We start from the raw sequence: 16,256 nt of genomic DNA, 5'->3' as shown, positions 1-16,256 counted from the left end.
GGGGCCCCGGGCTCGGACGCTGCCGGGGGCTTCTAGGGGGCCCCGGGCTCGGACGCTGCCGGGGGCTTCTAGGGGGCCCCTAGGACCTGCCGGGGGTTTCTAGGGGAGCCCTGGGGGCGGCCCGGGGACGCTGCCGGGAGTTTCTAGGGGGCCCTGGGGGGGGGCTGGGACCTGCCGGGGGTTTCTAGGGGGCCCCTGGGGGCGGCCCGGGGACGCTGCCGGGAGTTTCTAGGGGGCCCCTGGGGGCGCTGCCGGGAGTTTCTAGGCCCCCCCGGGGAGGAGGCTCGGACGCTGCCGGAAGTTTCTAGGGGCCCCTGGGGCGGCCCGGGGACGCTGCCGGGAGTTTCTAGGCCCCCCCGGGGAGGAGGCTCGGGGACGCTGACGGGAGTTTCTAGGCCCCCCCCCGGGGGGGAGGCTGGGACCTGCCGGGAGTTTCTAGGGGGCCCCGGGCTCGGACGCTGCCGGGAGTTTTTAGGCCCCCCGGGGGGGTGGGAGCGCTGGGTGTTGGAGCCGCTCTCTTTGCGGGGGTCGCAGTCTCCGCCGTTGGGAGGCACCGGGTGTCTCCCTGCCATTACTCTCCGGGCGGGGCCGGGCGATGAATGGTTTCAGCACCGAGGAGGACAGCCGGGATGGGCCCCCCGCTGCCCCCTTTTACGGCCAGAGCTGCTGCCTGATTGATGACGGGGACCGCTGTGTGCGCCCGGCCGGCAATGCCTCCTTCAGCAAGAGGATCCAGAAGAGCATCTCCCAGAAGAAGCTCAAGCTGGACATCGACAAAAGTGTGAGTTGCAACCCGGGTCGCAGCCTTGCATTTATGTGGCCCAAAGGCGCCTACAGTGCTCTGCGAAGTTCATGAGCCACTGCAGTGTGGCCTCTTCTGGGCTGGAACCCAGCATCTGCTTTACAGTGCAGGGGAGGAGCCTTATACAACCGTTTGGTACCACCAGACTGCAGTTACACCTGGCATTGCATGGATTTTGGGACCAAACTGAAGACAGCGTGCCTTGAACGTTGCAAATTGTGTTTATTGAGCCACATTGGCAATGTTTTAGACACCGGATTGACAATGCTAGGGTTCTTTCCCCCTCTGAAGGGAATAGGAAGTGTAGGTATACCTAATGTGACCCTTTATTTTGCAGGCTTTATTCCAAACGATTTTACAGATTTAAATATCACTACTAATGTTGTAAAAGATGTAGAGGACAGAGAAAAGGTCTGGAAGAAGAGAGAGGGAGAGATCAACTGGCGATGAAGTGAGAAGTAGGGCTAGTAAAGTAGTGAGAGATTTAAAAGGACTTCCAGACTTCCATATTCTCTGTGTATATATAAAGTCTGCTGCAGTTTCCACGATATGCATCTGATGAAATGAGCTGTAGCTCACGAAAGCTCATGCTCTAATAAATTGGTTAGTCTCTAAGGTGCCACAAGTACTCCTTTTCTTTTTGCGAATACAGACTAACACGGCTGTTACTCTGAAACCTTCCAGATGATAGGTGCTCGAGGAGAAGCATCTTGCATTCCAGTGAGCATGTTGTGCGGAAGGATAGAGAAAAGGCCATTTTCTCTTAGTTTTGAAGACAGTAGTACCACTTCAGCCACTGTTAGGTACTTGTGACTGCTGTGATTACTAAAGAGGTAACTTTAATTCCACAGATCCCGACCAGTTGGGAGGTATTTACATAAGTAAAGCTTCGAACTGTTCCCATGAAGCAATCATTTAAAAACTGTCACATCTGACTGAACAGTTGACATAACCATTTTTTAAATGAAAAAAATTGCGAGCTTCTTTATTGGTTGGCTTATCTGCTGCCAGCCAATTAATGATCATTTTAAGAGACATCGGTCCGTCAGGCCTATAAATGGGACCCTCACTGGGAGGAGGATACATCTGAGCTCAGCAGCCATAGTCTTTATGGAGAAAGTTTCTATTTAAAGTAACTCCATCAGCATAAGTCTCACTTCCATCAGAATTTTTTTTTTTTGCCTGCAGTTGTTATAAGCAGCCATAAGATTAGGACAACTGAAAGAAATTAGAGTGTACTTTGAGTGTACTTTGTCCATTTAATGGCATATTGCTTTAATTTGAGTGTACTTTGTCCATTTAATGGCATATTTCATATGGTTGATTTCACTTTTCCTCTTGTTTGTGACCATCTTTCACACAGCAACAAGGGAGAAAATCACTTTAAAGAGAGAGACTCAACTTGAAATCTAGTAATTTTTTTTAAATCACGTATTTCACCTCTCAGAGTAGTCCCTGAATCTTTCTAATGTGAGTCAAATTTTACTATCTTTTAATATTTTGTTTCCCTTCTTACATATGAAAGACCACAAAAGTGAAAGGGGAAACCAATGAAATAACTAAACGGGCAGAAAGGATTAAACTGACTGTACAAAGTGCTTTCTTTACAGTTTAAAGGCATTTGTACTGGACTAGCATCTACTCATTTCTGTCATTTACAGTCAGTTTAGAGAATGTTAGTTTTCATTAGAAAATGCCCTCTTAACAGGGACTTTCATATTGGGGCGAACTTTTAGAAAGATTTCAGAGTAGCAGCGTACATAAGATTCTAATGTACAAAAAGTAGTCAGTTAGTCTGTCTTCTTCTGTTGTTTGGTAAGGGGTTAGGTCCTGATCCTGAAAACATGCACGTTAGTAATCTCACTGATTTCAGTGGGATTACTTGTGTACATCAAGGTAAACACATGCATAAATCTTCACAGATTCAGAACCTTATTCTTCACAGCTCAGCTACAGCTCAATTCAGAAGTGAAGAGACATGATCCTGTAGAGAATTCATCCTTTATTTTGTGACATTTGATTGGTTTCATAAAAGTGAATGTGACATCATAAATTTAGCATTATTATTAGAGATTGAATTTCAACTCAGGCTGTTAGGAACCCTTCATTTTCCTCTGCCTCTTCTCAGCCCTAGCCATTCACACGATGAGCTTATTTCCATAATTCACGAGTATTCATGATTCAAATATACCAATTTTCATAGTGTTAAATGTAGTGCAGCAAATGTGTCCTGTGTATTATTTCTTTATAATTGATCGTAGTCTGATACAGTGTTTTTATATAATAACTACTCTGATTGCTTTTTCCCCCACTTTTTACTCTTAGGTAAGGCACCTGTATATTTGTGATTTCCACAAGAATTTCATTCAGAGTGTCCGAAACAAAAGGAAGAGGAAAACTAGCGATGATGGAGGAGACTCTCCTGAGCATGAGATGGATGTCCCAGAAGTAAGTGTCTTACAAAAGCGGATGTTGGCTGCTATTGCCAGTGTCTGCCGTGTTCAAATTTCATGAACCTTATTGTCTTGGGGGGAAGGCATACATCCTTTCAAGTCCATGAAATAGGGACATTTGAGCACTTTCATATATCTGTGAAGACTCTTTCTTTCACTGAAATTGCAGCTTTGTCTAAATTCTTATGGAAGTAACAGTGCCTTCAGGAATAATTTTTATATTGAGGGAGATTATTCTGATTTTGTTTTGTGAGCATATTCCATTTTCTTTCATCACCCTGGAATGATCCAGTTCCTGGCTTTACTAGATTTCTTCTATATACATGTCCACTTAAAACTTTCTATAAAAGAGGAATTGAAAAGATTTGTGGAAAAGAAGTCCAAGCCTACAATTTTATATGCAGGGAGTAGAGCTGAGAAAATAGTTTATTTTTCAATTCAGTGGCCAAACCACCTAAATAAATAAAAACGAATTTGTTTTGAACAGAATTTTATTTTCTTGCCAAAACAAAAGTGAAAAGAATTGTTTTTTGGGTCAAACAAAATGTTTCATTGGACCCTAAGTTAATTTGTTTTTATTTTGTTACATTTTTGGGGGGGTGACGCTTTTTAACGCTTTTTAAAAAACAAATTGACCCAAATTTCAAAACAAAACTTTTACATTTTTAAAAAAAATATATTCAGCTGAAAATGTTCACTGAATTTGACCAAAAACCGTGAATAGTTTCAGTTGCCCTGAGACTGCATTTTTCAGCAAATCTATTAGTTGAAAAATTTCTTCCAGTTCTAATAGAGTGTGCCTAAACAACAAGTAAGGGGGTAGTCAGCATATACACTATTCTAAAGTTACTATTTAAAAAAAAAAATGAATGCACGTCAAGTTGTACTGCATGATTCCTGATTGGTGCTACAACCCAGCATGCATCATTCAGGGATATCACAGCTTTCAGACTCTCCACTATGGTAATGGAGTCAGCCCATGTGGGCTTAACTAAGCAACATTCAATGATGTTGTGCAGTTTTGAAATATGTATAATACTTTTTACATCCCAGAGCAGCATTATTTAATAATACTCTTAAACCAGTGTTTCTCAAACTATTGTACTGGTAACCCCTTTCACACAGCAAGCCTCTGAGTGTGACCCCCCCCCCTTATAAATTAAAAACACTTGTTTATGTATTTAACACCTTTAAATATACCTGTTTTAACACCTGTATTAAACCATGAAACAAATAAATTATAAAATCTTTGAGACAAGAGCCACATTATCTTATTTAATCTAATTTCTCTATTCCTCAGTTTCCCCGTTTGTAAAATGGGGTTATGAAACTGACTTCCTTTGTAAAGTGCTTTGAGATCTACTGATGGTATTAGGTGGTATTATTATTTGTACTTTGGGCATTGAGCACACTTTTAAGTGTGCTACAATAATAAATTGAAATAATTACTTAACAGAGCCCTTCTGGGCTGGCTCATTTGCTTTAGAGGTATTTCTCATACCTGACACGCTAATACGTTGCTTAGTTAATACAGGAGCCAGTGGCAGGACGTCATAGTTCCTAAAAACATTACTAACAACAAAATTAAATTTCTGTGCCATATGCTGCAGATAACAAAAGTTAAGTAACATTCAACGCATACTTTAAAACATAAGAGGGAGTTTTTCAATTTACATTTAAAGTTCCCTTCACCTGGACTGTTACTGAAGCACGCACTTTCTGCCTGCCCTTTGTGCAGTTTTTTCACTCTCACTGTAGAAATTGTGTGTTTACATTTTGAAATATCCCTGGTTGAGTTCATTCCTTCACAGTGCCCGGAAACCCAACAGTTTATGACATTAGCCATTTGCTCAGTGGGTAATAAGATGGTATTCAGCCACAAGTTTCTAAACTCTGTGGGAACAGCAGTGAGTTATGATTTCTGTTTGTAACAAAGAACTCTATAATTCTTAGTGTGGTTCTTCTCTGAAAAACAACTCTCTAAAAATGGCATTGGGGGACTATTTTTGTGTAAATGACCTGCTTATCAGATTCACTCAGTTTACAAGTGAAAGGATTACTGAGGATGCGGAGGTGTAATTGAGAGCAGAATTTGGCCTTACAGCTGTAAATTGGCTAACCGTTCTGTTGTGGTATATGAGCCAGAACAGAATTTCTCTCCCCTGAGACTGTTTTGGCTCTGCAACATTAACAAGAATTAAAAAGTAGACTTATATTTGTCACTAAAGCAAGCCCATGTGGCTCTGAATACAGACAGAACAGTCCTGTTGAGCTAGTAAGTGCCAGTTTGAGCTACTCTCCTCAGATACATCTGCACCCCAGTCATCCTGCATCTGTTTTCCAGGTTGACCTGTTCCAGCTGCAAGTGAACACGCTGCGACGGTACAAAAGACATTACAAGTTACAGACCAGGCCTGGCCTCAATAAGGCTCAGCTAGCAGAAGTAAGCGAGGGTGTGGGGAGTTGCTTTTTATAACAGAAGAAAAATGTATTTTTCGGTTCCCCAACCTGACATCCATTTTCTGGACACAAGTGATTGCACTGACTCTATCACTAGTACATACCAGATGCTCTGCTGCTGGTTTCCAGTGAATTGCTATAAGTGTATTCTCCTTCCCATGAGAAGGATCCTGAGGAACATTTTGCAGTAGCTGTTGTTTGTTCTCCTTTCTTTCCATCCATCTAATTCGTTAAAAAGTGAATGATTAATGATGGCAGAGTGAATAGAATCAGAAAATGGACTCTTATTGTCCTGTGTATTTACCAATTTTCAAGCTATTAGTTGGGGACAGCTGTAAAACCAAACTCCTGAGACACATTCTAGCAGAGAGACAAGGAGGGTGAGGTAATCTTTTATGAGACCAACTTCTGTTGATGAGAGAGAAAAGCTTTTGAGCCACACAGAGCTCTTCTTCAGGTCACCCAAAGAAGAGCTCTGTGTGTGGCTCAGAAGCTTCTCTCTCTCGCCAATGGAAGTTGGTCTAATAAAAGATATTACCTCACTATCCTTGTGTCTCTAATATTCTGGGACCAACAGAGCTATAACTACACTGCATACAGCATGATTTAACAGTCATTTTAAATGTCATATTGTTTTCGTTTTTCTCCATTCTCTGCCTAGTGCAGTTGGGCTGCATTTCTTCATATTAAAAGCAGAGTCACTAACCCAGTTCTTCCCTTCTCTCTTTCCTTCCATGATCCTGACATACCTTGCTTACCTAATAAATCATGCCTCATCAGTCTGTTAGAATTCTTTGAGGGGATCAACAAATCTGTAGACAAGGGTGATCCAGTGGATATAGTGTACTTGAACTATCAGAAAGTCTTTGACAAAGGCCCTCACCAAAGGCTCTTAAGCAAAGTAAGTAGTCGTGGGATAAGAGGGAAAGGCCTCACGTGGATCAGTAACTGGTTAAAAGACAGGAAACACAAGGTAGGGATAAATGGTCAGTTTTCAGAATGTGGAGGGATAAATAGCAATATCTCCCAGGGATCTGTACTGGGAGCAGTGCGGTTCATACATGATCTGGAAAAGGGGGTAAATGGGTAAAGAGATGGCAAAATTTCTGGACAATTCAAAATTACTCAAGACCGTTAAGTCCAAACCAGACTGTGAAGAGTTATAAAGGGATCTCACAAAAGTGGTTGACTGGGCAACAAAACAGCAAATGAAATTCAGTGCTGATAGTGCACATTGGAAAACATAATCCCAACTGTACATACAAAATGATGGGATCTAAAGTAATTGTTGCCACTCTGAAAGAAATCTTGAAGTCATTGTGGCTAGTTCTATGAAAACATCTGCTCAGTGTGCAGTGGCAGTCAAAACGAACAATGTTAGGAACCATTAGAAAAGGGATAGATAAGACAGAAAATATCATATCACCACTGTATAAATCTGTGGTACTCCCAACACCTTGAACGTTGCATGCAGTTCTGGTTGCCCTATCTCAGAAAAGATAAATTAGAATTGGAAGAATTACAGAGCAGGGCAACAAAAATTATTAAGGTTGCATATGAGGAGAGATTAATAAGACTGGGACTTTTCAGCTTGGAAAAGAGATGGCTACGAGTGGATATGATAGATGACCATAAAAGCATGAATGGCATGGATAAAATGAATAAGGAATGTTGTTTAGTCCTTTACATACCACAAGAACCAAGGGTCACCCAATGAAATTAATAGTCAGCAGGTTTAAAACAAACAAAGGGAAGTGCTTCTTCACACAATGCACAGTCAGAACTGTGGAATTCGTTGCCAGGGGATTTCGTGAAGGTCAAAAGTAAAACTGAGTTAAAAAATTATCAGGTCCATCAATGGCTATTAGCCAAGATGATCGGGGATGCAACTCCATGCTCTGGGTGTCCCGAGCCTCTGACTGACAAAAGCTGGGAGAGGGTGATGGAATGGATCACTCAGTGATTGCCTGTTCTGTTCATGCCCTCTGAAGCACCTGGCACTGGCTGCTGTCAGAAGACCCAATACCAGATTAGATGGACCATTGGTCTGACCTAGTATGGCTGTTCTTAATAAGCCATTAAAGAGCTGTCTCCTCCTTCTGTCCTCCACTTGAGACAAGAGTTTGGGTAGCTCTTCTATACAAGGAGTACTACAGATAGATGTAGTGTCCTTAATAGATATTCTAATGTTCAAGGCAGTTGTGCTTCAGGCCAGTGTTACAGAATCCCCACTCCTGCCCCGATTTCACCTGAATGTGTTCCTAGGGAAGCTCTGCTCTCATCAGGTTAACCTTACCTCTGCAGAAATTGCACTGTGTTTTCTGCAGGCCCAGGACTTTTACCACCATACAGCACGCAAAATTCTGGCGGCTTTGTAAAATGTTTTGTTGCTCATTTTCAAAGTAGAGTACAGAATTAATGTTGATAATGTTGTACAGTATATGGCATAGAGTAACAAGGTGAAGGGTGGGATGTAGATCCTCATTGGTATATCATGTATTTGTAGTGTTCTAGCTAATGAGTAAGCAGTCTTTCAATTCCCTCTTGTTGGCAAGCGCTATGTACTGAAGCACATTTACATTAGTATCCCCAGCAAAACTATTATGCAAGCAGAGATTAACCTTAAGGGGAGCCTAACTTAAAATTGTCACACACTTCCCAGATTTCCTGTGAAGTTTGAGCAGCTTTGACCCTACGCTGGATCCTCGTCCAGCTCCCATGCTTGAATCACTTCTGCCTGAGGCTCTTAGACATCTGCTTCTAACCCACCGTAAGGAAAACTCAAACTTCCATAAGTCTTCTTGGAGTGATTCATATTGTTCAACCTGCATCAAAAACCAATTCTGGAGTTGTGCTGGGTACTGAAAGAGATGTTCCCACCATAGGGGAAAGCACATCTCCTAATCCTGGCCCAGCAAGACCCTTTTTACATTAGATTTATCCTTTGGATGAGAAAAGCAACCTAACTGTCCAGGGTTGTTACCAGAGTTTGAGATAGCAGCCCTAGCTTTTTTTCTGTTGTGGATCCCCTTTCAGTTCCTTTTATGAAAGCTTCCAATGTGTTTTAATGTGGGCAAAGGTCCATTGAAGCTGCATTGTTTACATTGCCAAGTCTCTACCTCTTTTGGATGACTTTAGCGAAGCTTGGCGATAGCTTTCCTTCACTCTTCTTTAAAATATTGAGTCATGGGGAAACTCTCTCCAAGCAAACTTGGCACGGAATGGATTGGGGAGGTGGTTTCTACTACTAACTAAAATACTAGCCTGTTGTAATGCTTTCCTAGGAAAGGAGGACTTCCTGGCTTCCAAATTCCACTTGTGAATTGGCTCCTGAAATTGTTGATTTAGCAAGACAACTCTCTGCCCATATGCACATTCTAGCTATAGTGAAGGGGTAAATGAGGACTGACTGTTCAAATCAGTGCATGTTTGCATAAAAGTGTGTTTTACTTGACAGCCTTAAATCAATGTCAGGATGAACAAAGACCAAACTGTAGCTCTGCTTATTTCTGCATTTAATTCAAGAATTTGCCTTTTTTTTTTTTCTTTTATAATATTTAGACCATTAGCCGCCACTTCAGAAATATCCCTGTGAATGAAAAGGAGACACTTGCTTACTTTATCTACATGGTAAAGACCAACAAGAGCAGGCTGGACCACAAATCAGAAAGCAGCAAGCAACTAGAATAAAGATGAGTTGGACTTTGGATGAGAATAAGCATGATATTGAAGGAACAGGTGGTGTCATGCATTTTAAGCTTATAAAGACTGTTAAACTATATTGTAAAAAATTTTAAATGCTGTGTGTGTGAATGACATGATATAGACACTCTTGGTCAGGACTATCTGAAAACATGCATCCAACATGCCTAAGAAGACTTTCTTCCCAGTCAAAGCCAACATTGGAATGAAGGAATAAAGATCATAGGAAGAATTAAAGATATCAGTAGGACTTTGTGGCTTTGAAGTTCATTGATGCAGTGTGTTAAAGTACTTCTGGAAGCCTGCTTCCGAATGTGATTTTGGTGATGAGTAAAAAGAATTCAGTGGTCTCAGTCTGCATCACAAAACCACCATGCAACACGCTTTGGCTCAGGACTGGAACAGCAGTGGAATTATAATTCAGAATCAAGGTGCATGGGTCAGAAGTCTGTCTGAAGCTTGCTCACAACCTGAACACACTCCAACTTTCTCTGAGTCAGTGCTACAAGTTCCAAACTTCTGTGAATGAATGCTACAATTCACCAAATCCACTCAGTGAACGCTGTTTGATTGGTTTGAAAATGGATTTCTCACATCATATCATGTGGAAACCAAACTGATATTGCCAACCTTTTCATCTGCTTTACCTTATTTAAAAACTCATTATTTAATTGAATTGTTTTAAGCATTTGAGAACATCTGCATTTTCTGGACTTATGGCATTTAAGGAAATATGTGGCATTTAGGCAAATATTGTGAATTAATTCACTGGTTTGATCATGTTAAAAATGCCCCAATTAATTCACATAAATCTTTGTTGTGTCTCTTGAATTCTAGGCTCAGGGGGATAGGTGAAGCAATGGCTTATGGCTCAAGCCTTTATCCTGGGCCAGATCAGGTATAAATCACACAAGTGACTTTATTCTCAATCTGGTCTTCAGCAGGTCCACGTCACAAGACTGGCTCACAGATTGGTCTGACTTCCAGTCTCAGTTTCAGATAAACCATTCTAGGAGCGGTAGATATGTCACCAGTGTACTAACACGAGCGTAAGCGATATTTGAACAGCATCTGCCTGCACTGTTTTGGCAATGGACAGAGTGTCAAAGCACTCACCTTTCATAAGCATTAAATTTACATTTCCTAGAAATAATGCTGATCGTAGAATGGCACACAGTTGTCCTTTGTAACTGCATGTTTTAAAAGTAAAGTTAAAATCACTCATTTTTGTCATTTCAAGCCAAGGTGTTCTTACAAATCTTCACAGCCTAAACAAAATTGGCAAGGGGAACCTAAAGAGCATTGTGACCTGTCATTTTCCAGTGACCTCAAATTCAATTCAAGGTAGTCTTTGTGATTTTTAAAAAACCACACCACTCCCCTGCTGTTTTAGCTTTTTAATCTTTTTATTCTGTTCTGAGATGCCAAGACCCCACCTGATGAGCATATATGAAACAAGCCTTAAGCAGCAAAATGAACAGTGGAGAACTTTGGTTAGAATTTTTCAGTTGTGGGTTTGAACATGCAGAAACTGTCTGTAGCTTTGAATAGCTAAATATAAGAGACACAGCTCAATATTGTATGTATTGCTTATTGTGCAAGACAGACCGTTCATACAATAACTTATTGAAATCTTAAGCTTTCCCAAAGTATCTGGTAAAATAATTAAGGTCACCACTCTAAGCAAACTGAGTTTATTTGCAGAGCTTTCAAGTGTTTGCTTATGTTCCAAATAGATTGCCAAGAAACTTCAGCCTTTTTAATAAGTCCAGTGTCATGCAGAAAATACTTCTAGTGATAGAGATATTCCATTTTAATCTGATGCATTTCTGAAGGATGTGGATTGTTTCAAGTGTCATCACAGACTCCAATTCAGTATGAATTTTACAAACTATTTAGATCAGAGGGTATGTCTACACTTCAGTTAAAACCCTGTAGCTGGCCGGTGCCAGCTGACTCAGACTCGTGGGGCTAGGGAGCTTTTTAATTGCCATGTAGCCAATCGAGCTTGGGCTGGAGCCGGGGCTCTAGGACCTTGTGAGGCCCAAGCCCAAACATCTGCAATTAAACAGTCCCTTGGGAGTCAGCTGGCATAGGCCAGCCACAGGTGTCTAATTGCAATATAGACATATCCTAAGGCGCTTTGACACAAGCAGTGAAGGAGTGTATGGAATGGTAAGCAAATGTCTTGCATCAATATTTCTTGAGTGTTTAAGAGTCTCCATTATTCTGGTCCCTTCCTTATTGGAAGGATGAAATAAACACCCCATATCAGTCAATTGATCTGCTTTATATAATTCAGGACAGATGCCTAGAAGATATGTTCTCTGACTGCATAATTAACTTCAGAGTTTTTATGCATGCACCCAGAGGAGAGTGATTAAGGAAAAATCTGTCTTCAAGTTATGAGTAGGTTATGCCTCATCCTGATTTCCAGACCAAAAATGGAATTTGTGTGGGGTTGTTAGGGGTTTTTTTTCCTTTATTTGCTCTTAAAAAAAAAAAGTTGTTGCAGTGTTTTAGCCATTCTTTACAAAGGAAATATGGTGGCAGGTTCCATCTGTTCAGGTGTATTCATTGGAATGTTTTTGTGCAGAGGTGGGATTCAGGAAATTTTCTGAGCTAAGTGTTTGATATAAAATTTATGATTGTTGTTGGTTTCACTTAAGCAATTATACTTTACTTTTTAAAAAAAATCTTATTCTAAGGTGTGGTGATGGAAAGATGTTTACCAGCCATTAGCAGGAGTTTGTAAGGTGGAGAGGTTGGAGGAAGGACACCAAAGAAGCAGAGGAATCTTTGGTTTTCAGATCCCTGGGATCCCATTGCCTTATGAACACTTGGAGATGCCTTATTCTCTTGTTCTCAACTCCGCTAGAATAACAAGCCTTGATCCTGAGAGCAAGTGTCTTGGTGGAGGGACTGGTCACTCATGTGGCTACCCACGCTAGACACTGACATCACACGTCAATTCAGCAGCAATAGCCATGTTCAGAGTGCCTGTGGCTCTCGGAGCATTTAGACTTTAATAATCAGAAACGCAACAATGCAATTGCTCTGTGTAATGCCACTGTGTGTGTTTGATTGTGCTGCTCGCCCATTAATGATACTGTCCAACAGGTTTTAAATGCTCAACAGCAAATGTTTTTTTTGAGCCTCAGGGGTGTGAAATTTTTCAGCACTTTGACAGGGTTTGTTGAAGATGCAGGAGAACAGAATTGCTTTGATGGATGTGGTTCATTCACACAAGGTGTAAGTTTTTTACCTTGATACTTTTAGAATTTGCATTTCACAGACGGGATTTAAATGCGGTCTAACTCAACCATGGTGCGCAAACTTTAGTAGTCGTATATAATTTGTTCCAAGTCTCTGGGTGGAATTCATCCAGTGCAGAAGGCCCATAGGAAACCCTCCTGTCCACATAAGAACCTGATCCAGTTAAAGACTCCTGTCAACTTCATTAGGGTTTGGATCAGACCCTAAACCCTTACGATGGAACTCAGAGTCCCTCCTGCAGGCTTCTTCAGTGGGTTAATTTAATCCTGTGTAGTGGTCCTATGCTGGTCCCTAGTATTTGTAGGGGAAGAAAAAGAAATCACTGACCTTTTTCATCCCTTGAGCTCAGTGAAGGAAAAAGCAAGGGAATTTGAAGTGTCCTGTGATAGGATTAAATTAGGGGCAGTGGCATTGTGATGACTGGAAAGTGCAGCTGATAAAGCTGGCAAGTTCTTAGGGGGCACTTTGTCCTTAGATGTTCTGTGTTCATCTTTCAAGGCCTCGTTTTGTGTCTGTATCTTGAATACTGCATATCTTGAGCAAACTGTTGCAGTAATATTTAATGTTTCTTTTGCTGATTAAAGCCTGATTTAAAAACTTAGGTCAGCCTAGCTACATCTCTCGGGACTGTGAAAAATGTAATGCCCTGTGCAACATAGTTAGGTCGAGCTAACTCTGCTGTAGACACAGCTAGATCACCGGAAGAATTCTTTCCGTCGGTCTAGCTACTGCCTCTCGAGAGGTGAATTACCTACGTCAGTGGTAAAAGCCGTTCCCGTCGGTGACGGAAGCATCTACTCTAGAGTGCCACGGACAGCACAACTGCAGCACCACAGCTGTGCCATTCTTACTGCTGTGGTTTATACGTATCCTAAGATCCAGAAAAGTGGAGGATTAAGGTTGTTCCGACTTTATTGAATTCTCTGGTACCTGCAGGCGTGCTTCTAAGGAAAGTTGGAGGCTCTTTTGATGTGTAGCCGAACAAAAAAAACATACACACAAATCTGTCTGGCAACTGAAAGTCAGACATGTCAGTAGGATGGCTTCTTACCCAAACCAGCTGTGAAATCTAGAGCCAAAGTAACCCACAGCAAACATATTTCAGACTAGGTAGCATAGCAAAGAGAACTCCATGTAGGACATGGTCCAAATGTAAACCCAGCTAAATGGACTTCTTTCACGCACACATTTTTAAGAAGAGTCAGCTAAACAGTGTTAAATTTTGCGATGAGTGTTTTATGCCAAACGCAAATGTAGTGGGAAGGAGAAAGGGTGAGCCATGCACTTTACTTCTGTCGGTAGGTTCTAATGTAAATACTGGTGGGAAATCATGGTAGGTAAATGGAAGTGGTCAGGGAGGGGGACTTGATAGAAAAGATTTTGTTTTTTGTTTCAAACAGCAAACCATTCTTACTCCTGCAATGCCCTAGCATCGTTTTCTCTTTAAAATTTAAACTATTGAGATGAGGGAACATTAAACTTTTAGGTGGGAGCCATTTTACTGCCCAGTGGATTCACTAAAGGGCCCATCATGGAGACACAATAGAATATTGTTGATTGCTCTTTTTCATTATTGTTCCTTCATGTCAGCTAGGGCTTATCAACCATAAGAGAGGTGGTAAAGTTCAGTTTTCGGTTTCTGCTTTCTAGTTGTAAACAGGACTCTTAACGGCACCAGATAGTCCATTCACTTTTGCAACAAACCTCTGCTCTCACTTCCATGTTATCCATTACCCACAGCTCTGTTGGAAAGTAACTAAATAGTGTTCATGGAGTGGGAGGGCTCTTGCCTTAAATTCTGAATTTCAGTTACAATCAGGTCTGATGTATAAAATAGTTTGCAATAGGTTCTTAGGTCTCTGACGTAATAGATTTCCATTATTGTTTTTAAAAGAACGAGGTTTGCGTTTTTGCCTTTCATTTGTTGTCTTCATCCCTCTTGTCTTGTCCCATTCCACAGCTGGAACACCGAGAGGAGACGCATCGGATAACTTAAAAAATTAATCCTTTTACTCTGTACCAGGCTTACTGGGAGAAAAAAAATCATTCTCCCTTTCATTACGGCCTCCCACATGTTGTGCTGATCTTATGCCAAATGTTTTTGATATCTTGTATTTTTACTGATGTAAGATAGCTGTGTACTGTCAATGTAACTCTAGTAACTTATAGTGAAACTGTATAATTTTCTCTGAGATGTAGAAAATGTTCTGCTCCCACCGTGTATGAGACTTTAACTCTGTCCTGTCAGACAAAGCTATAAATGCCTGAGTTTCACTTTTAATAAATGATCTATCTAGCAACACGCTCCAAGTTCCCTCTGTTTGCCTCTCTGAATAGGATTCGCTTCCAGTGACTGGCTTAGGAGATTTGGTTCCTGGGATGATCTAGACGTAGTGCTTCTCACTGCCACATAGGACACCTGGGTTCACTTTGATTCCCTGTGCTGACTTTTTGTCCCCAGGACTTCAAGTATTGCAGAGATGGGAGGGGAAGTAGAGGGGTGAGGAAAAATGCCATCCCCCTGTGTCAAATAAAGGAGTCTTACCAACTCCTTAGCTGGATGAGTAGTTCCTCTGACATAAGGCCTCTTGTAGTGTAGGGGGTATGAGCCAAGAAATGTTCCCAATGCTATGTAAAGACAACTTGTGTTTAATAAAAAGAAAAGGAGGACTTGTGGCACCTTAGAGACTAACCAATTTATTTGGGCACGAGCTTTCATGAGTTAGTCTCTAAGGTGCCACAAGGCCTCCTTTTCTTTTTGCGAATACAGACTAACACGGCTGCTACTCTGAAACCTTTTGTTTAATAAAATCTGTTCACTTGGACAGCCTTGTAAGTCTTCTATTTAGAGGATAATGTACCTTCCATCATGTGGGATTTTCCCTGCCATGGGCAGCCAGCCAGTAAAATCCACTGTTTCCCATTTGATTCATTCTTATTTTGTGACTGACTCCTCTTATGCGCCTGTTGTAGCACCATGCTTGTCTTCGTTTTGAAAAATACTCTAAAGGGTCCTTCTACGCACCATCCGCTTGGGTCCGTTTTTAAACGGCGTGTTCACCAGATGAAAGGTGAGTGTCGATCCTAACCATGTGCAGCTCCAGAGAAATGGTGGGGCGCACCGCCCCAAGATCTAAGGGAGAATTAGCTGCATCCAGAGAGCTGTTTGTTTTCCCCTCCCTAAAGTGTTCTGTATCTCTGTTCGGATCTTTCCCATTCATCCCATCAAACTTTCTTCCCCTTTCACTCTTACTTCCTCCAGTCCTAGTGCTGCATCCATCATCTTTCTAGACAAAGGGTTTTCCACAGCTAGGGAGCACTGGCCAGAGTTGTGGAGCCAATGAAGAGTTGTTAATGCTTAGCCACCATGTAGCCTCTGGGAGATACGAAGTGCTTTACAAATATTATTTAACAAAGCCTCCTGACCTACCTGTGAAGTAGTGATTACTCTTGGTTTTTTTGTGAGGAAAGAGACTGACATGACTCAGAAACTCTGGTTATTCTGTGGTTTTGTGTGGCGCAGGGACTGGTTGCATTGTCATAATTACACTGGTACAACCCCC

The 16,256-nt window shown here is 41.5% G+C and overlaps 1 protein-coding gene across 2 annotated transcripts; it reads left to right on the top strand.

Annotated features, from left to right (window-relative positions):
• Nucleotides 1–165: 165 nt before the first annotated feature.
• SAP30L (SAP30 like) lies at nt 166–14,993 on the top strand. 2 transcript variants are annotated; one of them, XM_073355267.2, is made up of 4 exons: nt 168–781; nt 3,128–3,250; nt 5,600–5,698; nt 9,277–14,993. In XM_073355267.2, exons 1-4 carry the CDS (start codon nt 596–598, stop codon nt 9,403–9,405), a joined length of 537 nt encoding a protein of 178 aa, XP_073211368.1. In that variant the 5' UTR covers nt 168–595; the 3' UTR covers nt 9,406–14,993. The 2 variants fall into 2 exon arrangements, with proteins under 2 accessions (XP_073211369.1, XP_073211368.1); XM_073355268.2 differs by lacking the exon at nt 5,600–5,698 and having other exon boundaries at nt 166–781.
• Nucleotides 14,994–16,256: the final 1,263 nt, after the last annotated feature.

Source organism: Lepidochelys kempii, chromosome 8 (genome assembly GCF_965140285.1).
Source record: "Lepidochelys kempii isolate rLepKem1 chromosome 8, rLepKem1.hap1, whole genome shotgun sequence".
NCBI classification, from domain to species: domain Eukaryota; kingdom Metazoa; phylum Chordata; order Testudines; family Cheloniidae; genus Lepidochelys; species Lepidochelys kempii.
This window is presented reverse-complemented; position numbering and strand designations above follow the sequence as displayed.

What these genes read in the sequence shown, in the direction of transcription:
- SAP30L (XM_073355267.2), top strand. Translation starts at nt 596, where the DNA reads ATGAATGGTTTCAGCACCGAGGAGGACAGCCGGGATGGGCCCCCCGCT. An exon ending in AGCTGGACATCGACAAAAGT is followed by an intron (nt 782 to 3,127) that starts GTGAGTTGCAAC and finishes TTTTACTCTTAG; the next exon opens with GTAAGGCACCTGTATATTTG. An exon ending in ATAAGGCTCAGCTAGCAGAA is followed by an intron (nt 5,699 to 9,276) that starts GTAAGCGAGGGT and finishes TATAATATTTAG; the next exon opens with ACCATTAGCCGCCACTTCAG.